General features: G+C 34.0%; 1 protein-coding gene across 4 annotated transcripts in view; it reads right to left on the reverse strand.

Annotated features, from left to right (window-relative positions):
* Positions 1–22,053, reverse strand: part of CHD1 (chromodomain helicase DNA binding protein 1) — a 74,955-nt gene that overhangs the window by 13,931 nt on the left and 38,971 nt on the right. For 2 of the 4 annotated variants that reach the window (XR_009563437.1, XM_030848402.3), the window contains exons 16-32: positions 21,455–21,617; positions 20,440–20,592; positions 18,676–18,747; positions 18,071–18,220; positions 15,376–15,524; positions 14,913–15,009; positions 14,698–14,793; positions 12,836–13,012; positions 9,967–10,127; positions 8,635–8,676; positions 7,811–7,941; positions 6,750–6,888; positions 6,372–6,522; positions 4,929–5,051; positions 3,782–3,910; positions 3,055–3,318; positions 2,565–2,705 (exon numbers count right to left, since the gene is read on the reverse strand). Coding sequence is in view for 3 of the 4 variants with exons in the window: in XM_030848402.3 (XP_030704262.1) it covers positions 2,565–2,705; positions 3,055–3,318; positions 3,782–3,910; positions 4,929–5,051; positions 6,372–6,522; positions 6,750–6,888; positions 7,811–7,941; positions 8,635–8,676; positions 9,967–10,127; positions 12,836–13,012; positions 14,698–14,793; positions 14,913–15,009; positions 15,376–15,524; positions 18,071–18,220; positions 18,676–18,747; positions 20,440–20,592; positions 21,455–21,617 (2,338 nt within the window). In the remaining variant the exon portion in view is untranslated. The remainder of the gene's footprint in view (positions 1–2,564; positions 2,706–3,054; positions 3,319–3,781; positions 3,911–4,928; positions 5,052–6,371; positions 6,523–6,749; positions 6,889–7,810; positions 7,942–8,634; positions 8,677–9,966; positions 10,128–12,835; positions 13,013–14,697; positions 14,794–14,912; positions 15,010–15,375; positions 15,525–18,070; positions 18,221–18,675; positions 18,748–20,439; positions 20,593–21,454; positions 21,618–22,053) is intronic. The other 2 variants (XM_070045165.1, XM_030848423.2) reach the window with 2 other exon arrangements.

Raw genomic sequence — 22,053 nt, forward strand, 5'->3', positions numbered from 1 at the left:
ACTTGTCTGACATGTTCAAGGGAACAGTATGAATTCCAGTGTCGCTGGAACCAAGTGAGTCAGGCAAACAGCAGGAGATGATGGGAGTAAACCATATGCTGTATCTTTTAGACTATCGTTATGAATCTTTTATCCTGAACGAGAGGGAAAGCCATTCAAGGGTTTTAAACAGAAAAGTAACAAGGGGTGACTTTATTAACCCTGTAACAGTTATTGTCAGTCTGGGCTGCTGTGTGTAGTACAAACTGGGGTATGAAAAGGGTATAGGGTGAGATGCGAAGGGTGAAAGCAGTGAGAATAGCTATGAAGCTATTGAAATAATCTAGGAAAGAGATGGCTGTGGCTTGAACCAGTGTGTTAGAGCCAATATGATTTACTCATTGAATGTGAGTGGAGGAAAAAGAGAGGAATTGATGACTAAAATCTATGCTAAGGTCAAGGCCTAAAGATGGGAACTGGAGCAATGATAACTAATGTTTATAAAGCACTTATTAGGTACCAGAGGCTGTGTGTTCATTGCTTTAAATTTGATTCTGACAATAGACCTTTGCAATACCATTCACTCTATTTTATAGAAAAAGAAATTGAAGCTTAGAATGAAATGACATCTGTGAAACCCAGTTTTGACCTCAAACACTTTCTTGACTGCTAAATTATACTGCTATCTAGGAAGACAGATCAATAAGACACAAGAAAATCAAGAGATGCTAAATGAGGCAAAGATGTCAAGGAAAATGAAGACTGGGAAAAGACCAGTGAATTTCTTAATAATCAGAGCTATTCCCGAATACAATAAAATGTATATACCAAGAAAATTTTTTTTTTTGCCTGTACGCAGGCATCTCACTGCCGTGGCCTCTCCCGCTGCAGAGCACAGGCTCCAGACGTGCAGGCTCAGCGGCCATGGCCCACGGGCCCAGCTGCTCCACGGCATGTGGGATCCTCCCAGGCCGGGGCACGAACCCGCGTCCCCTGCATTGGCAGGCGGAATCTCAACCACTATGCCACCAGGGAAGCCCCCAAGAAAATCTTAATCATACAAGCTCAGAAAATCTGGAGTCCATGTTTAAAACTATTCCATTATTCCTTTCCATAATACAAGAGATTTTAAATCATTTATGAAGGTTAATGAAGAAGAAATTCATGCATTGGGCACAAAAGAAAACTTTCCATTTCATCGGTTATATGAACAAGTCAGATGGCTAAGGAGGAAATGTGGGCAAAGAAGAGGCAAGAGGTGCAATTTCACTTACCTCAGTAATGGAGCACATAGTGTAGGGGAAGCAGTTCAGAAGAGTTCAGTGTTTTCACCTCAGAAAAGCAAAAGCACACCATCACCCATTCCCACCCAATACAGAGGGGGTAAAAAACAAAAACAATAGAAAATGGATAGAGAGGCTAGATTAAGATCTAGGCCATAAATAGAAAGGTTAGCCTTAAAAGTTGCTAAGGAATCACAACATGTGAACCTGGAGAAAAGATAAAAATGAAAGTCAAGAGATAAGATATATGTTCATTCAAGTAAGTAAGATGGAAGACAGGAGCTGCAACAGCTTACTTGGGAATGTCCCCAGTATTCTCAGAGATTAGAGGGATGTAAACAGCCAAAAGTGAGGAGGACAAGAAAACTGTGGCAGGAACTATGTTATTTAAAGAGCATATCTGGAACTATATTAGGACATGTAATGGAATCAGTAGGAAATGAATAAATGCGTTCTCAGTCTTAATATCATCTAGTCAGAGTACACAATAGGAGAAAATGGGACATGAAGATGAGCTGGGGATCTAAAAGGACGTAGTAGGTCGAACACAAATATAATTTTAGAAGGTGAAAATTTCCATCTTTCAAGTATAGCATTTGATTAGTATCAGTGATAAAACTGACTTAAGATTACACCCATAAGATTATTTGTGTTCCTGAATATATACAGCAAATAAACCCTTTGGAGAAAGGCCAAGATAGATTCTCCCTGACTCTGATGAATATAAAAGCATGGTAGCACGTAAAACCAGTAATATTTTAGACCAGTGTTCCTCAAAGTGTGGTCTATGAACCTGTGTTAGTCCAAAGCAGGATAGGTACAGAAATTTTAGAAACCTTTATATCAGTTTGACAGTGCAAATTTATACCTACTGAATCTAGTAATACAACACCAGGGCTTATATTTTATATTCTTTTCTTCCTAATTTCATTTTTATTTTATTTTCTAAAAACACTGGTCTGTAAAAGATTAGAAAAGAAGGGTCCTTCACTGTAGATAAAAAGCACTGTTATATGGATAATAGGCTCAGGAATTGAAAAGTTTAAAATTCTAAAGTTGGAGGAAAAAAAGTTTATTCCCTAAATACCTCTTCTTAAAATCTTTAATTTATGAAGAAGTTTTTCTAGGTTGATTCTAAATTTAGGATACCTTTCAAAATTTAAATCTATTGCTTTTGTCAGCTTGAACTGCAATGCTATCAAATTCAAACACATTTCTAAAGTTAAAGTTTTAAAAGATGAATATAAATTAAATAAAATGCTATATGAATTATTCCTAATAACCAGAAACTTTACTACTTACTATGCTGAATGTCTTCTGATCTAGCTCTTCAGATTCTTCAGATATGAGAACTGGTTCACCACTTGCAGTGATATGAACTGGAGCATCCGACACTGAAGATTTCTTAGATCTTTCCTTGCTATCAGACTTGGATTCACTCAACTGATGAAAAAAAAACACAACAACAACAAAGGCAAAAATGATTAACACTTCCAGAAGAATTACGGTCCCATTTTATTCTATAAAGTTTACTCACATTTAACATTCTTATCTATTTGATCTTTCCCCCATTTTATTTGGGGAAACCAAAAATAAAGCTATTCTGTAACATTATTTATTAGGTAAGGCATCAAAAAGGATTCAAACCTGTTCTTCTCCTCTACTAGATACCCATATGCATTTTTAAAGAACTCAGTTATTGAGACTAATTGGGCTGACAGACAATTTATTCTCCTAAACTGTAAATATGCTGTTGTGTCACTTTCTAAGTTTTATATTATGATTTGCATACCTTTTCTTCCTTTATGTCTTTTTCTTTCTGTATAGCTTCTTTTACTTTGTTTTCTCTTTTCTCTTTAAAATCTTTTTCCTTTATATCTTTCTTATCCTCTTTTTCTTTTATCTCCCTTTTAAGTTCTCTTTTATTTTCCTTTTCTTTCGCTTCCCTCTTTTCTTCTGGTTCCTTCTTTATACAAACATCTGGCTCAGGTTTTTCTTCACTGTCTCTTTCTGTTTTAACTTTTTTATTTGGATGTTTCACAGAAGTGATCTCATCCTGAAAAGTGCAAGTATGGCCAATGTATTACTAACCAAATCTTGACAAAGACTAATTTCTTTTCTTTGCATGACTACGTATTGCATGTATGTGGATTCTGAGAGAAGTAACTCAGAATCCCATTAGTAATGATACATGCAATATTTACCTTCCTATAAAAATTAAGGTAAGCCAATCCCATTCAAAATTCATAACAAAATAAAAGGAGACAGAATGTCTTCAAATGGCAAATGTTTGAAAAGGAAGGACCTTTGCTCTATCCCTGTAGTGAAATATAATATTCTATTGGATGGGTAGAAATTCTGTTCTGTAAATGAGACTACATAGCAAACTATAAAAAAGAACTTCAGTATCTAAAAGTAAAATTTCAAGCCTTACTTCAAACTTCAAATGTAACGCATACTAAAAATATGCCATGTTCCCTTTCTATATAACAGGTTGCTTTTCTAAAACACATTCTTACCTTATCATCATCTTCATCAGACTTTTCTGAGGGCAGGGGAGAAGAATCGCTCTTTACTTCCTCTTTCATTTTTATAGACTTCATTGCTTTATTCTTCTTAGCTCTTACTTTCCTCCTTTTTGAACCTCCCTAAAAATAATTATTTTTATTCTAACCAACCCCACAGATTCCATTAAAAAAAAATCTTAAATACCACATCTATAAAGCTAAAGAACACACACTCCAACTCAATCCTTAACGTGCTGGCACTAAGCTACACCAATCTTAGAAAGTTATTATCAACAAAAGTGATATAACTTAATGAATCAAGTACAAATTAATGTGAATAAATGCTAACCAACTGTAATTATTTCTTAAAAAAAAAAAGAGAGAAATAGGAGGGTTGTTCACCTTCCTAAATTATTATTATCTTCAACTAAATCCAATGTCACCAGAGATAGCCTTAGAAATTTTTTGTTTGTTTGTTTGTTTGTTTTGCGGTACGCGGGACTCTCACTGTTGGGGCCTCTCCCGTTGCGGAGCACAGGCTCCGGACGCACAGGCTCAGCGGCCATGGCTCACGGGCCTAGCCACTCCACGGCATGTGGGATCTTCCCGGACGGGGGCACAAACCCGTGTCCCCTGAATCGGCAGGCGGACTCTCAACCACTGCACCACCAGGGAAGCCCAGAAATTATTTTTAATAATACACAGGTAGTTATTGACACTGTGGTCACAGGTAAACTTTCAAGGGTTGCTTTAGTTTCCAATCACCTCTGTTTTAGTGTCTTTTTCCTTCTTTTGTGAAACGCCCTCATAAATAAGCTTGGTGATCTTTAATGCTATTCCTTAAGCTGCCCAATGTCTCCAAATGAAACAATAATGGAAGCCTGTCCTCTCAAAACGCACTCCACTCTACTCCAAAAGTTGCTCCCACTCTCTTTCTAAATACTAGGAAAATACAGATCCCATTCTGAAAGATAGGACTCACTAGAGGTTTAACATGAATGCTGAGATCATTTAAGGCAAAATATTACCATATTCAAATAAAGCTAAATTACAGATAAACATACTGATGAGCCCATGCTAACCACGGGTGTCTAGGGTGATCAGAAAACTAGATTTATCTTATTCAAAAGTAAATGCTCTTAAGCATATGTTAACTTACTGCACCAGAAAGCCTCTGAGCTTCTTTTCTTGCAAGATCTTTACTAAGTAATTTGATGAGGTAGTCCGCACGTGTCTGTAACTGTTTTGCTTGTGGTTTTTTATCAGGATCATCTGGAAGAATCTGAAAAGCAATTAATTTTTTCATCTTGTCTTTAATAAATAACATGAGAAATAATAATCATTGTTTAAAAAAGGGTTACTCATTTAAAAACTATGTATAATTCACTAACAAGTTACAACTCTTAAAATCTGTAGGAATAAACAGCTTAAAATGCAAAATACATTTTTTATAGCTATGCCACAAAAATTCAATTTATCTGGGAATGAATTCTAAATACATGAGAAAAATATCCCTCTATTCAAAATGAGACTACACAGTATGAGGTTAGAAATTTCTTTCAAATATATAATGGTGTATTGGCATTCAGTGTTATTAAACATCATAGTATTCTTAGATTTCCTTCCTTCTCAACAGTATATTTTAAGTATAAAGTATACAAAAATTCCTAGAATATAAAGTATCATCTATCAGAACTTCCAGGGTAGCGCAGTGGTTAAAAATCCGCCTGCCAGTGCAGGGGACATAGGTTTTGATCCCTGGTCCAGGAAGATCCCACATGCTGCGGAGCAACTAAGCTCGTGCACCGCAACTATTGAGCCTGTGTACCACAACTACTGAAGCCTGTGTGCCTAGAACCCGTGCTCCGCAACAAGAGAAGCCACCACAATGAGAAGCCCGCGCACCACAATGAAGAGTAGCCCCCGCTCGCTGCAACTAGAGAAAACCCGTGCGCAGCAACGAAGACCCAACACAGCCAAAAATAAAAAATTAATTTAAAAAAAAAGTATCATTCATGTAGAAGATGACCCAAAGCATGTACTGTGAGGAAACTCTTACAATGAAAACATAAACTAATTTTGTTTTACAGTAGCAAATGACAAATATCTGAAGGTTCCCACTTGTCCATGAAGAAGTAAAATATAAAAAGATAAATGATAAGCATAGGGCAATGCTTCCAATGTTTTCCATTCTAGGCAAAGAAATGATTATAATAACTAGTGTGGTGGCATCAAATCACCAAAACACGTAAACACTGTTTGTTATTTTAAAAAAATATATAAACACACACACATAAAAAACAATCCTCTTTTGCTTTTGAATAACATAACTGAATGACAGGTTTACTTTTAACCTGATACTATGAAGAAAAATATACCTATGCCTTAATAACAAAAATGTAATTTCAGAGGTAAAGCAGAATCTAGAGATCATTTAAATTCAATCCCTTCATGAAAACCAGATTCCTAAGAAGCCAAGGTCACACAGCTAACTAGAGCCATGGTTTCCTGACTCCCAGTTGAGCTTATTTCTAACATAATTTGAAAGCAAAAAATTCAATGTAACATCAGCGGTCAACAGAATCAAGAAATATTTAAGTACCTTGTGTGTCAGACTGAGGTCAGGATCCATTTTAATCATTTCCCAGCTTCCATATCCATATTCGTAGATACCAATTAACAAATTGGAATCATCTTCTTTGCCCCAGTCTATATCAAAATGAGCTGCCTTCGTGTGGCATGGGATGATATACCTATCATTAAAGTTAACAGCCACTGTCAAGTTATAATTGCCTTATTAAAAATTAATTTTGAAAAACATATATGAGTCATTACAACTTCTAAATACTATGCTTTATTTTAGTTTTAAAAACATTTTATTCAAATTGGCCAATGGCATAAAAAACATTTTTAACATACATTCATATCCAAATTATTGAATAACAACAAATATTTTACAATGGTAAAGTAAAAAACTCACTGCTTTCTTTCTTCTGGGTCTGAAGGAATGGATTTGTGCAACGGTATTAATTCTTCTTCATGGGAGATGACTAGCTTGGCATTCACTTGTACTCCTGATATTCGGAATGTTGGACCCTTTACTTTTCCAAGTCTACCACCTTATTTGGAAAAGAATATTAAAAAGTATAAAATATATACTACGAAACGCAAAGCAAAATATGTTATTACTTATATAAATAAGTACTATTTACCTATATTTTATTTTATTTATTTATTTATTTATTTTTTGCGGTACGCGGGCCTCTCACTGTTGTGGCCTCTCCCGTTGCGGAGCACAGGCTCCGGACGCGCAGGCTCAGTGGCCATGGCTCATGGGCCTAGCCGCTCCGCAGCATGTGGGATCTTCCCGGATCGGGGCACGAATCCGTGTGCCCTGCATCAGCAGGCGGACTCTCAACCACTGTGCCACCAGGGAAGCCCCTACCTATATTTTAAAGTATTACTTATTTGTGTTAAGGGGAGGCTTGCTGGCAAACCCTAAATTTCACTCGAGATTTTTCAGTACATACTACTGATTATAATATAGCACATGAAGATTCACAAAAAGCATTTCATGTACTTTAGCAAATGCATAAGATACATCAATCTATTAATATGTCAGCCTTTCTAAATAAGAGTTCCAGAATGATTTTTTTCAGTACATATAATTACTGAATCTTATCTATTTTTATTTAGATAGATGAATTACAAAATAAGTATAAAGTAACTATGCTAAAACCATTATCACATGTGTATACTTATAATATCTCATCTATACTAAAAATATAGTACAACTAACAATAATTCCTGATGTTACCTCCCAGCCAGAAAATATACCAGGCAGATAGATTCTACTGCCTTCAATGATATAATTCTGCTGCCCATTTTCTCTTACCCAGAAATGGCCTTGCTTTGTTTTATAAAGCATCTTTTAAGACTAATGAATAGGTAACTTAAGATATAATACCTAACTAACTCAATAAAAGCATATTTTGAAATTTCCATTTAACTCTCTTTAAATCACTTTCATTTTAGTATTACCTGTTCGTTCTGTTCCTGAAGAATTGTCCTTTAAAGCTTTAATGCAACCATTATGTACCAATTCTCCTAGTCGTCTTAGGTCTGTCTCTGACTTATCAACTAATTCAGCATCTCGAGCAATTGCATCTAATCTATAATAAAATAATACAATTTTCAGGTAAATATGCAGAATAAAATGGAGCCATTTAAGACAGATATTATAAGAGTAAAGTTCTATAATTTTTTAATTTCTATACACTGAGAAAATATGAATAATAAATGTTCAAAACATCTTTTTCATCATCTAAAATAATTATGTAAGTATTTCATTGTAATTTCATGCAAGTCATCTCAAAATAAAACAGAAAATATCTCTATTTTAAGATGGAGTTTTGGGGAGAAAAATAGAATTAAACCAATTTGAGTCTCTGCCACTCTATAATTAAGATAGTGGTTATAGCGGTTATTGAGAATAACCATTAAACAAAATTGGTCTTTAAGTCAGAGGCTAGGTTAGCAACTTAGCTTCTCTACAGATGAATCTGCTATTTTATAAGCCTGTGATGAAAAGGTAAGAAAAAGCATTTGAAAAGTAGCTTACAATTATAAAAATGCAAATGTTTTACAGGCCATGTATTTTATAGAAAACTTCATTTGTAGATAAAACTTTAGACACTAGAAAGGATTAAGGATAGTACAAAAAGCTTTCAAAAATCTATCTGAAATTTGCTTTCTACAGGTAAACTTTATAAAAACCTTTTACAGCAAATTTAATAATAGTATAAATAAAGCTGACAGCATGTGATACATTCTATAATTCTACTGAGAATGACAAATGTATTTACCTTTCCAGAGGGCCACCAAATTTCTTGTAACTCTTGATAAACCTAACAGAAAATAATTGTTTGATTTAAATGTGGGCTTCACTATTCGTTAAAAAATAGATATAAATATATAGAAATAATACTTGTTAGTGTAAAAATTCAAGGCACTGTTACTAACAAAAATGAATAAAGTATGCTAGAATCAAAACATTAAGATAAACCAAGTAAGACAAGATATATTTTTTAACACCCAGGATGATGTTTAGAAACTAATATAAATAAAACAGAAGCTAAATTTTATTTTAGAAATTATTTTTTCCACAAGACAAAAAAGGTTCAAGGCTACCAGAGGAAGTGTCTCCAGAATTATCAATTACATTACACCTCCTCACATTTCAAGTGTAGATAAAAGTTTACTGAATATAGCTTTAATTCAGATGTATGGTATTATACCAACAATGGAAAAATAAATATTACTTAAGCAAAAGCTACCCAAGTGGTTGATGGATGAGGGAAAATATCCAGGAAAAGTAGAAGTTGAAATGCCTCTTCAACTAGAGACAGAAAGTCCGACAAATCAGGTGGTCATAAAAGTACCCTAAACAAAATCTAACAATATATTTAGTTTTCTGGTAGAAAAAAATGAGGAAGAACTTTATTAGTCAGGTCTATGATTTAAAAGAAAAGAGTTACAGTGGCTTGAAAGAAACAACAAACTCTCAAAATACAACAACGAACAACCTTTCACAAATTTCATATGCAAAAATATTACATAAACAAAGTAAGCTGCTATCCCATTCCCCTTAAATAAATCTGTATATATGAACAAACATATTTTGAAAGAAAACTACAATTTATCCTGCCTGGCCAATCTTACCTCAACTCCTATTTGGACATATCAGAAACACTTTTAACATGGTGAGTTTCAAAAAACCAATCACCTCTGTGTAAAAAACTAGAAAAATATGGAACTAAATTACTCCCATGTAAAGAGTAATGTTGGGAGTCATAAATACAGTCAGAATTTTTAATAAATAATCTAATGTACTGAAATATACATTCATTATTCAAAAGGGCCACTATTCTGAACCACATTAATAAAACCAAAATAATTTAGCAGTCTTAAATAGAGTACCAATAAATAAATTACACAGCAAAGATTAATGCCAAACTCATTTTTTACCCATAGTTATAAAGAACAACCAAAAGCAGAACCACCCAATCCCTACACAATTATCATATATTTGCCTCCTCTAAAACTTTCATCTTAATCTTTAAAATTTATGGAATTTGTTTTAATTTCACCCCCTACTAAAAGCAAGTTGAAGTAAAAATGGTCTTATGTCATCTTACCGCCGAATTTCTGCATCACTAAATCCTTTAATATTTTCCCGAGGGATAGTTCGTGGTCTTCCACGTTTCTTTGGCCTTTTCCGTTCTGAGACTGAATCACTATCAGATCCAGAGTATCTCCTACTTCTACTGCGCCTCCCTTCACTTCCATTGAAACTAATCTGGAATTTGAAAATAAAATTTTGCCCAAGTTTAGGTAAAGCAGGCTTCTATGTTAAGGGCAAAGAAAACATTATAAAAGATTGACAAAATTAACAAATATGTATCAAAAATATTCTATAAACAAAATTAAAAAGCAAACAAAACAGAAAAAATAGCACATTAATGACAAAGAGTTATTAAGAGCCTTAACACTTAAAACATTCTCATAAATCAGGAAAATATCCATTGTCCTTTTGTAAAAATATATGAAAGGTTATTAAAAAGCAATCAAATAACATAAACACAGAATTATACAACCTCATTGGTGTATTTCTTAAAATGTGAATTAAAGTTACAATGAAATGTAATTCTTTCTTTAATCCATCAACTTGACCAATACTAACTAAGCAATAATAGCCAATACTGGTACTGGTATAGAATAACAGTCAAACATCTCTGGTGTGTATTTAAACTGGGACAGAGGGCAGTTTGGCAATATTGTATCAAACGTCTTAAAATTTATCATTCTGCTGACCCAGCAACATCCCTATTAGGCATTTTTCTTGATATCAGAAATGTAAACGAACACTGGCCAAGTCATTTTTATCATATAAAAAAAAATTGCAAACAATCTAAATGTTCATCAAAAAAAAATCAGACAAATAATCTATACAATAGAAAGCTGAGAAGCCATTAAAAATTTTGTAGAATGACTAACATTCATTATATACTGTCAAAAGGAAGAAAGCAGGTCCCAAATTAATGACTCCAATTAAACCTGGCAAATGATATGTATTAAAAAAATACTAGAATTATGTATACTATATACTATAATAATATTATTACTATGATATCTCTGAGTGGACAGACATTCTTCCTGCAAGTCTTTGGAGTTCTTCCAAAGCCTCAGTATATATTCTGAATCCCTAATATGCTGAAAACTAATTGAAAGTCAATGATGGTATTTAGTTCTTATTTGTTCTAACCTTCTCCCATCCTTTCACTAGATCTAATATAATGCTGTGCTTCCCTTGCACTATAAAAAGAAACCACTAAGGGGTTTGCAGAAATAAACACAAACAAGAAACTACACAAACAATTACTCTCAGGCCAAACACAAATTACTGGGCTCCATTTCTGCCTGGGATGTAAAAGTTGGTATGCTGCTCCTGCCCTAACAACAAATCTAATCTACAAAATCATAACTTTTTTTTTTTTTTTTTTTTGCTGTTTGCGGGCCTCTCACTGTTGGGGCCTCTCCCGTTGCGGAGCACAGGCTCAGCGGCCATGGCTCACGGGCCCAGCCGCTCCGCGGCATGTGGGATCTTCCCGAACCGGGGCACGAACCCGTGTCCCCTGTATCGGCAGGCGGACTCTCAACCACTGCGCCACCAGGGAAGCCCCCAAATCATAACTTTTATTACACACATCAAAATCACAAGGCAATCTAGTAGTCTAAAATATAAGGAAATAAAGCAGATTATAAGAAGAGATGGAACTTGGACACTGGCTCACTTGTGAAGAGCATGAATGGCAGACATCAAGTACCATTCAAGCAGGAAAGAGGAAAGTCAGCTAACATTTGCTAAAGACTGAGTGTGAGCTACCATGAGAGCAGAAGATCCCTGGGAACCAAAGACACAGGGAGAACCTGTACCCACTCTCAGGCGCTTCTCCACAAACCTCCACCAGCTGCTCATGAGACAAACTGGAAACAGGGCTGGAGATTACAGAAACTTTCCTTCACGGTGAAGGCCTAGAGAAAGAGAGTAGTCACCTTTGAGGGGACAGGCAGAAAGCCTGGCCAGACCCTTCTCACCTACTGAACCAAGGACACAGAAGAAGACCTAATATGGTTGTAGGAAAAGAAAACGAAAACAAAAAACTAGCAGGGCAAGGATTAGGGTAGGGTGGGTTCCTCATTTCCCTCAGACTCAAAATTTAAGGAGATACCAAAAAATTCAGTAATCAGGACAAACAATCTTGTAGTGCAACAGTAGTCTAAAAACAGAAGTTAACGCAAAGAGCTCTAACATTAAAGTTTTTCCTTTTGCCACAGGACCCAATATAGCTTGGCATGGCGCTGCTACCATTATTTAAAAATCTACCATTTTGTTCATTTAGGCCATAAAATAAACACCAACAAATTTCTAGAAATTCAAATCACACAAGGTATGCTCTCTGACCATAAAAGAATTAAACTAGAAATCAATAGCAAAGATACTTGACAAATCTCCCAAATATTTGAAAATTAAACAACACACTTCTAAAAAAACCCTATGGGTCACAGAGGAAGTAACAGAAGATATCGGAAAATATTTTGAAATAAATGAAAATGAGAACACAACAAAAATCAGAATTTAGGAGATTCAGAAAAGGCAGTGCTTAGTGGGAAACTTGCAGCATTAAATGCTAATATTAGAAAAGGAAAGTCTTGATTTAATGATCCAAGCTTACACCTTTAGACACTTAAAGGCCTAAATGGCTTCCCTAACGCTGCCTAACATTTAACGAGAAAATAATAACCTATCCTACACAAACTCTTCCCAAAAATAGAAGAGGAAGGAACACTTTCCAACTCACTTTATGAGACAGGCATTATTAAATCAGATGAAATCATTACTAGGAAAAAAAAAAAGCTAAGAATCAATATTTCTCTAAACAAAAAAGACAGTCCAGATGTAAATACTCTTACAATACAGAAATATCTTTTAAATCAAAAAGTCACCTGTTTTGCACAGTTTCTCATTCTGGGGAGCATATAAATTTCTTCAAGTTCCTTTTGTCTTTCTTCCTCTTCTAATCGTCTTCTTTGATCTTCAGGAATGATTTCTTCCCAATTCTTTGAATTTCTTTCAGGTTCCAACTCAATGTCATCCTCATCCATATTTGAAAAGTTGGCAACCTGATAAATTCCAGAATTTTAGCAGAATAAGATGAAAGAAGAACTCATCCTTAAATTATATTTTTCTTTTTTAGCGGGAAGGAAGAGGTACACCAGAATAAGATAATATAACTTAAATAGCCTCAGGATAATGAATATGACTATGGGTTAAACCAAATATGACTGCTAAGTGTATTTCTTCACGAGGTCAAAGTAGATCAAACCAAATGACTTCTAAGATTTCTCTTCCAGGAATGATTCTCTTTTGCCTTGCTTATCAACAAAACTATTACTAATAACAGAACTAGAGGAAGTTAACAGAGTAACAACAAAGTAATTTATAGAGTAATATGCTAAATCACCTTCTGCAGAAATTACCACACCAGTCCATTAACTACAAAGTGCTATAGAACAACCCAAAATTCTTATTTTTATTGATCATAAACGAAGTACCTAAAGAGCTAATGACAAGACACAAGGAGCTCTGAGACCATAGATAAATTTATTTAGGTTCCCTAAGCCCTAGTTTATTCAACTCTGAAAACAGAGGGCTAGTAAGAGCTCACTAACTTTTGTGAGGATTAAGTAAGATAATGCATTTAAAGAACTGTGCAGAGTCTGGTACACAGAAAGCACTCATTAAAGCTAACTGCCAATACTAGTACATTAAAGCTTACAGATAACTGAAAAGACAAGAAAACTATGCTCATGCTATACAAGGAATGGGGCTGAAAATATAGTGCTTATTCTCTCATGTATGCTATCTAAATGTTAATGACAGCCTTAAAGCCAGCTGTGTATGAGTAGCAACTCACTGGTATAAACATAATCTGTATTTATTCAAGTTAACGTATCAGTGACTTTTTCAAATTGCCAATTAGTCAAATTAAAAGCAAATAGTATAACAATGTTTAAAAAAACAAAAGTTCATTAGACAATACCCAGAGTGAGTGCCGGTTCCAGAAAACTTTACCTCTCACCAGGATTACTGAAATAGTCTTCTAACTTTTCTTCCTGCTTCAATTCTTGCCCACTACAGTAAATCCTCTGCACTGCAGGCAGGGTGATCCATTAAAATTGCAAAAGTTTCTATTCACTGCTGTGTCTGTGTGTGGCACATTGCAGGTGCACAATAAATATGTGTGAAATGAATGAATGACATTAATTGACCCTTAAAAACCTCAGGTTGTAGGAAATGGCTAGGATATAGAGGAAGCTGCTTCTTTATGCTAAACAACTGGCACACACTTTATGAGGCTGGTTGACTTTAGGACTCCTTGCAACCTTTTAGCCCTCACCTAACCAGGGGTATTTGTCAGTGTTACTGCTTACTTTGCTTACTTTGCCTGACTGATTTGAGTCAAACTTGAAAACTTGAGTTTTCTTAGTTGTGATAATGCTTAGACTAATCTGATGTCAAAAACTGCTCCAATAAAGATTAGCTAAAGTCTTCAGTCATGAAAACGTAACTGTTCATAAATGATTTGGTCCCTTTCAAATCAGGTCACTACTGGTTTGTCAGAATAAGAAAGAAAAATTTTTATACACCATAGCAAATTTTAAGACAAAGATGTTTTTAACATTTTTTAGATTATCATGCTGATCCTGCTTAAAGAAAGAAAAGATGAATAAAACACTAAATGACAAAAAAAAACATCCCTTATCAATTTATATAATTATAAAGAAAAATTAAAAAAGAAAACTACCTTGAACTGAGAAAGTAATTCATCTCCTACAGTTAAAGGTCCTGGTTCATTTTCATGAGTTTCAGCCCTCTTCAAGATTTCATCTATATCCATTTCCTAAAATAAGAAAGAAATCTTTATTTTAAATATGCTTTATGTTTTAAAATAAATATACTTTACATTTATAGCTTAAAAAATGACACATTTTGAGACAAGTTTGTTTTTGTTTGTTTTACCTGGGGCTCTTGTTCTTCTCCCTCGGGCTCCTTAAAAAGTTCCTCAGCACCAAACTTTAAAATGGCTGATAACTCTTCTTTATTGAAAGGAGTAGAACTAAAATCAGGACAAACAAAAATACTTAACACTAACAGTCACAAATTTAACATTTACATAGCACTTCTATGAGTTATTGACATAGTCACCTTTACAACAGTTAATATGACATAGATAAGTGAAGCATTACTAGTATACTTATTTTAAAACTAAAGAACTTGAAGCTTAGGGTTTTCCCCCAAGATTACAAAACTAGAGTGGTGAAACCATGTACTGAATTTATGCCATTGACTAGAAATTAGCTCAGTGCTTTAAAAAATAACACTAAATATAGTACTTCAATGACCTGTTTACACTATGTAACATTTCAGAAAAATGAGTATAGTATGATTCTAAAAGGACTTTTTTTTTAAGTAAAGTAACTACCTTGAGGGAGCAGAACCCGTGTGTAATACTGTCTTCCCAGTTGTGTCCATTCGTTGAATCACAAGATGATCTAAAACCATCTTCTTTTTGGCCCTTTCAAGAATATCCTCTTCAACTGATCCCTTTGTAACTAGACGATAAATGTTCACCTGTAAAGATAAACACGATGAAACTTAAAGTGCAGTAAAAAGGATTCGTTTTGCTAATGTTAAATGCCCAAATATCGGTACACAGACTGATGTTCATCTGACGTAAAATTTTCACTGGTCAAAAGCAATATGAAAATTAAAAAATATAAAACTAAGTTTCTTCAGTTTAAAGACTGAGAGTATGTCCTTCCTTCTTACATTTTGGTTAATAGACTTTATTTGCTTCATTTTCTTTTTATAAAGGAATGACAGTAATTTTTAAATTATCTTTTAGCTGGGAAGGAGGGGGAATGGTAATAAACTTATGACAACCTTATACCAGTTCCCTTAATTCTGATTAATGTTTCATCATTCCAATAATCCAAAATTCCACAAATCACCTGCCAAGTTAATGATGAAGCCCTGCCATTAAAAAAAAAGAAAAAGTTTTCCAAAATAGACAAAAATTGATGTGTAGTAATTCTGCCCTACTTCTCAAAGTCAGTGGTTCTATATCAAACAATACCACCATATAGGGATATTATGAAAATTTATGGAAACATTTTTAGTTTTCAGTGATTAGGTGGGCTTACCAGCATTTAGAGCATAGGGACCTGGGATACCAGGCATTCTTCATTAAACTGGACATTTTGGCTCAATGAAAAATTATCCTGTGCCTTTTGAGTCTTCCAAATGATTTTTAAAAACCGTTCTAAATTATCATGAGTCTAAATTATAACTGTTTTAATATAAACATGAAGCGTTTTTACAAAGTTACAATACACACTAATTTTTTCAGGATTGGAACTACTGTATAAATCAGTAGATAACTGGATATTGTATTATTTGCATCTTTATCAAAAGTTATTTCTAAACATTTATAGTATTGGGTCACCAATAAAACTCATCTGTATTAGTAACCTACAACTACTCAGTTTGTAGTTGCTGCATGCAAATATTTAAAAGGAGGTCTTAGACTCCTTTGATCAGATTTAGAACCAACTACTACTAAAATAGCAAGTACATGAAGCACAGGAATCTTATATGTCACCAATAATGAAATAGTAAAGAATTTATCTCATTAATAATAAAAATATATTTCATATATATAACTATGTTTAAAAATTTTTGTTAACACAATGGTAAGAAATCTGTATTGCATTATTTTGTGATCTTACTTAGGTATTCATCCCAGAGTTCTACCACACAGCTTTCTATAGTATCTTGTCTTACTGGTTCTTTTCCTAATATGTATCCTCTATTTTCTATTCTGTATTAGAAAATGTGGTAGCCAAGGTCTTTAAGTAGTATAAGTGGAATGTTTAGTCTAGCCATGTGTTGAGGATTTCAATATAGGAGTTATCTTGTTCAGTGCAATTAATCACTTTTCTCCATCTCATTCATAATACAGGAATATGCTGTCTTTTCACATATACATTAGGCCCAGCTCACCTGTGAGAATATCCTATTTCCTCACTTTCTCATCTTTGACAGTCTATAATTTGTCTTGGCATGTTGTTATCCCTACTTCAAGTTTCCCTCTCTTTTATAAGAATTATATGAGTAAAACATTTTTTTCCTTTTATATTATGGATTTATTTTTCAGTAGAAAATATGAATGTTTACAAGTAAATAAAACGTGCCTTTTTGTGCTACTTGCTCATATCTCCTACTTTGAAGAAGTCTGAGAACACTACTGTAGATGGAGGTAAATGAATTAAAAGTACAAGGACCAAGACATCAAAAGGATGACAGATGGTTTTTCTCAAGGGCTATTACAACTGTGCCAGACAGTTGTACAAAACTTATGAGAATGGCTTTTTTGCATGGAGAATCTTGTGAGCACATGGATAAAACACAGCCTAACAAAAAGGAAGCAATGTACTAAGCAAAACTCTTTCAATAGTTAAAATAAGTATATGAAGACATTTTAAAGTTTATATACTGAATGAAGAACATTGTATTCTATAGCTGTAAACTGAATTATGATCAAAAGAGAGTGCACGATCTTATTTAGGCATAGTTTTCTCAGTTCTGTCAGAATTTCCAGGTGATTCTGGTAAATCTGAGTTCCTCAGTACGCTATCTGTTCAATAGCAATATGACTGTTCCAACAATCTTACCAGAAGGATAAACCAAAATCACTTCTAAACACTGATCATAAAAAAGATTCTAAAAGAGTAAAATAGGGCTTCCCTGATGGTGCTAGAATCCACCTGCCACCGCAGGGGAAATGGGTTCAATCGCTGGTCTGGGAAGATCCCACATGCCACGGAGCAACTAAGACCGTGCATCACAACTACCGAGCCTGTGCTCTAGAGCCTGCGAGCCACAACTACTGAAGCCCGTGTGCCTAGAGCCTGTGCTCCGCAGCAAGAGAAGCCACCGCAATGAGAGGCCCGCGCACCGCAATGAAGTGTAGCCCCCACTTGCCACAACTAGAGAAAGCCTGTGTGCAGCAACGAAGACCCAACACAGCCAAAAGTAAATAAATAAAATAAATTTATTTTTTAAAAACTTTTAAAAAATAAAAATAAAAGAGTAAAATAAGGAGAATAGAAGAATACCTGTTTCTTTTGCCCAATTCGATGAGCTCTAGCCTGTGCCTGAAGATCATTTTGTGGATTCCAATCAGAATCAAATATAACAACAGTGTCAGCTGAGGCTAAGTTAATTCCTAAACCTCCAGCTCTTGTGGAAAGCAAAAAGCAGAAATCCTGTAAGGAATTACAAATAGGCACAATTTTAAATTTTTCTAAACTGGGACTGTGAATAATCAATGTGAGAATTTTACAATTGAATTTCTGAATTTAAAAAGTATTTTACCAATAAAACTGAAAGGTAGTTTTAAAAATTACTAATAAAATATATAAACATCTAGCAAAACCAATCAACAAGACTCCAAAATACAAATATATATATGGGAATAATAAACAATTCATAAAGAATTCTAAATCAAAGTGGGCTAATTTATTTTGAAGCAAATCTAACTGTCCTATATTGTAATAGTATTGATACAAAAGGGTAAAATTCCTCAGATTTAACACAGAATACTGATTTAAAAAGCTCACTTGCAAATCGAAACTGGCTACCACCAATAAAAAACTACAAGTTATGTATGACTAAAATAATGACTAAAACAATTTATTTACAATTTTGAAAGCATTCATACCTCTGATCCTTCAGCATTAAAATGATCTAGAGCTTGTTTCCTCAGCTCTCCTTTTATTGATCCATCTAATCTCTGGAACAAAACATTAAAATACTGCATTGTAACAGAATCAAAACTTTAAAAAGGAATTAAAATCAATTATGAAATTAAGTATGAAAATGCAGCATCGCTTTTGCTAACACTAGAAGGTACTTATAGGTAGGAAAGCAACGCCCAGGAATTCTGTCTCCAGAATCTGTGCTCTTAACCACTGGAACTACTTTCGCTAAGAGTAAATAATAGCACTGGCTGTCATTTTACCTGAGACCCACCGTAAGAATACATTTTACATGTGAATGAAGTATACAGCTATATGCCCAAAGCAAGTTTCATGACACAATGTACTGTGATATACCCTCATTATTTTATGATTAAAAAAAAAAAGTTGGTACAACCCATTAAACTGATTCCCAGATCCATTAATGGGTTACAGCCCACAGTTTAAAAAACAGTCCAGTGTGGTTATGGACCAACACATTGACGTCGCCTGAGAACTTAGAAATGCAAATTACTGAGACCCATTTCAGACCTACTGAATCAAAAACTGTGAGTGAGGGATCCAACAAAAGCCCTCTGTTTTAAAGTATGAGAATCACTGATTTGGGGCACCATGGCTCTAGATGAATAGCCCACATTTGAGTATACTGAGTATTCATGGGTGCCTTGGGCAAGTAATTTGCCTTTTTCTCCTTGTAAGTTTCCTTCTCACTAAATGGACAGAGGAAGTAGTGTACTTCCTTCATACAGAGGATTCAGTTAGAGAACATAGTAAAACACTTAGCACAGTGTCTGACATATTGAGTGTTTACTAAATATTACCTAAACAAGAATGTCCAAAATCAAAAAAGTTTTTAAAGTATTATGTTTCTTTTTCACTAAAAATTACAATTAGTAAAACCTTTCACTCTTTCTACTTTTTCCCCTAAATGACTACATGTATCTCAATCAAGTTTGTATCACCCAACACCTGCTCTTCATAGCACTTACCAGAGTTGTAACATTACATTTGTAATTACCTACTTAATGGCTATCTCCCACACCAGATTGTAAACTCCAACAGAGCAGGGATTATGTGTATTGAGGTTCATCATTATAATTCTACTTCTATTTTACTGCCTGTACTAAATATACATCATTTATTAGCTGTATATGCTATGTGTTCGCTATGTTCCAGGTACTGTTCATAAAATTGCTCTAAGGACTAAAGTAAAGTGCTAAGACTGACTCTAATATTAAACACTCATTCATATTAGCTGTAATTATATTGAATGAATTTCAAAATAAATATTGAATAGACGGAATGTAAGCCCATTTTGGTCTTTGGTATATTTTCTAAAGTCATGTAAGTTTTACTCAGCAAACTATGCATTAGAATAACTATGAGCTCATAATCTTCAGAATCTGCAACAGTCCTGGCAACATTCACAAGAACTGCTCTCTCTTATCCTTCCTAAGACTAAAGCCTAATACATAAGGCTGCCCCTTAGGATTTGAACACAGGAGAGGAATACAAACTTAAAAGAAAGACTGCTTTGCTATAAGGTCAAGAAGAAAAAAAAAAAGAATGACAAAAATTTTTTTAACAGATCTATTTTCTTAAACAGAGTATGATTTATATAAAATCTATTCTTCATTTACAAAAGAATTTCAAAGGTAATTTTGTAGAACACGCCCAGGAATTAGATGAAATTTAAATCAACCAAAAAGACAAAATGAAATGCTTACTTGAAAGGGGAATTGACGATACTTCAAATATTCTGCAAGTATATCTAACATCCGCACCATTTGAGAAAAAATAAGAACTCTATTGCCTCGCTCTCTTAGGCGAATTAACAGTTTGTCAAGAAGAATTAATTTTCCGCTACTACGGATTAAGTGCTATAAGGAAACAATAAATTACAACTGTTATGACGCGTTAAAAGAACTATATCAAATGAAATAAATGCCCAACAACACCTGTTTCTTTAATTATTTTAAATTGAGATTTTAAATTTTCATAATGTTGGAAAGTTTATTTCAGTTTTTGAAATTTTCTAGAAGCTTTATCAATTTGCTCTATGACTTAAGCTAAATTTTCCTTGCCATTTAGCACCTAGGTTTTTGCTGTATTTTCTGGAGACAAAAAACCAAAAGCACTGTTTCACTCTATTTGCCAGTTATTACACCATTTCTCCAAAAATCTTAGCTGAAAAACAATACACTGAAAGAAGCAACAACTAAGTAATCAAAGGTCTTGAAAGAGTGCGAAAATGTATTCTAATTTATATGTATAAGTCACTGATAGCACTTCAAAGCACTACTATGGCTGGATGACAATTGTGCCTTCTTCACACTCTTCATTTGTCTTCCAGAAGTGATAGGAAATGTAAGATCTAAGGTCCAGATGCCCTTCTTAAGACTACCATTTGCCATGTCACGAATTCAGCACAATCACTATTAGTGAATTTTTTCCACAATGAAAAATACACTAAGGGGTTTTTGCTGGATAAAGTGCGACAGTCCATGGTTAGAGAGATCTGTTTTTAGAAAAATGATCAAAATGATTAAATGGATAAATTATAATTTTAAAATCTTTTTATAAAGACTAAAAAATAAGCAGCACCATTATTTAAATATACCATTAACCAAAGAGAACTTCTAGCCAATATATTAAAGCACTGTGCCATTTTCAGTTAAAACTGAAATAAACCTTTCTAGAATTTTGCTTTACCACAAAGTTATAAAATTTTTAAATTCTTACTTGTAAGGCCTCCTGTTTATTATAGAATTCATTATTATCTGGTGGTTTAATGAGGTAGCAATGGTTACAACATTTCTTTAGCTCCATCATAATATTCAAAAAGCCTGAGGTACTGCCCTTGGAACCTTTGCTGAGGGCTTTGTAATTCCTAGTTAATATCCATCTGTTTAGAAAAATGATTATGAAAATGATGTAGCAGAACAATTATCAGGATGAATTCTAAAACCATAAAAAATCAATTAAGTACCAAAGCAAAACTGCACCATTAAGAAGTTCAACTGCATATACAATGGACCAAACTCTGTTCACAAGACTACTGAACCTCATTCATAAGACTCATGAGAACACATAACTTCTTATCCGAACCATTAACTATACAAAGTAAAGGCTTAACATAACATAGTGAATATAGTATATTAATCCCTTACCCCAAAAATTTATTTTTAAAATGGTCAACTGTATTATCTATCTTAACCTTCCTACAAATTTCACTACACTGGGTACCTAATACGTCATGAGGATATCTGGTTTAGCCCCACTGCCTTCTCTAAATTACAGTTACACAATACACATGCGACTTAGAGAAAAATTGTAAGTGA

The sequence above is a fragment of the Globicephala melas genome, chromosome 3 (genome assembly GCF_963455315.2).
Source record: "Globicephala melas chromosome 3, mGloMel1.2, whole genome shotgun sequence".
NCBI classification, from domain to species: Eukaryota; Metazoa; Chordata; class Mammalia; order Artiodactyla; family Delphinidae; genus Globicephala; species Globicephala melas.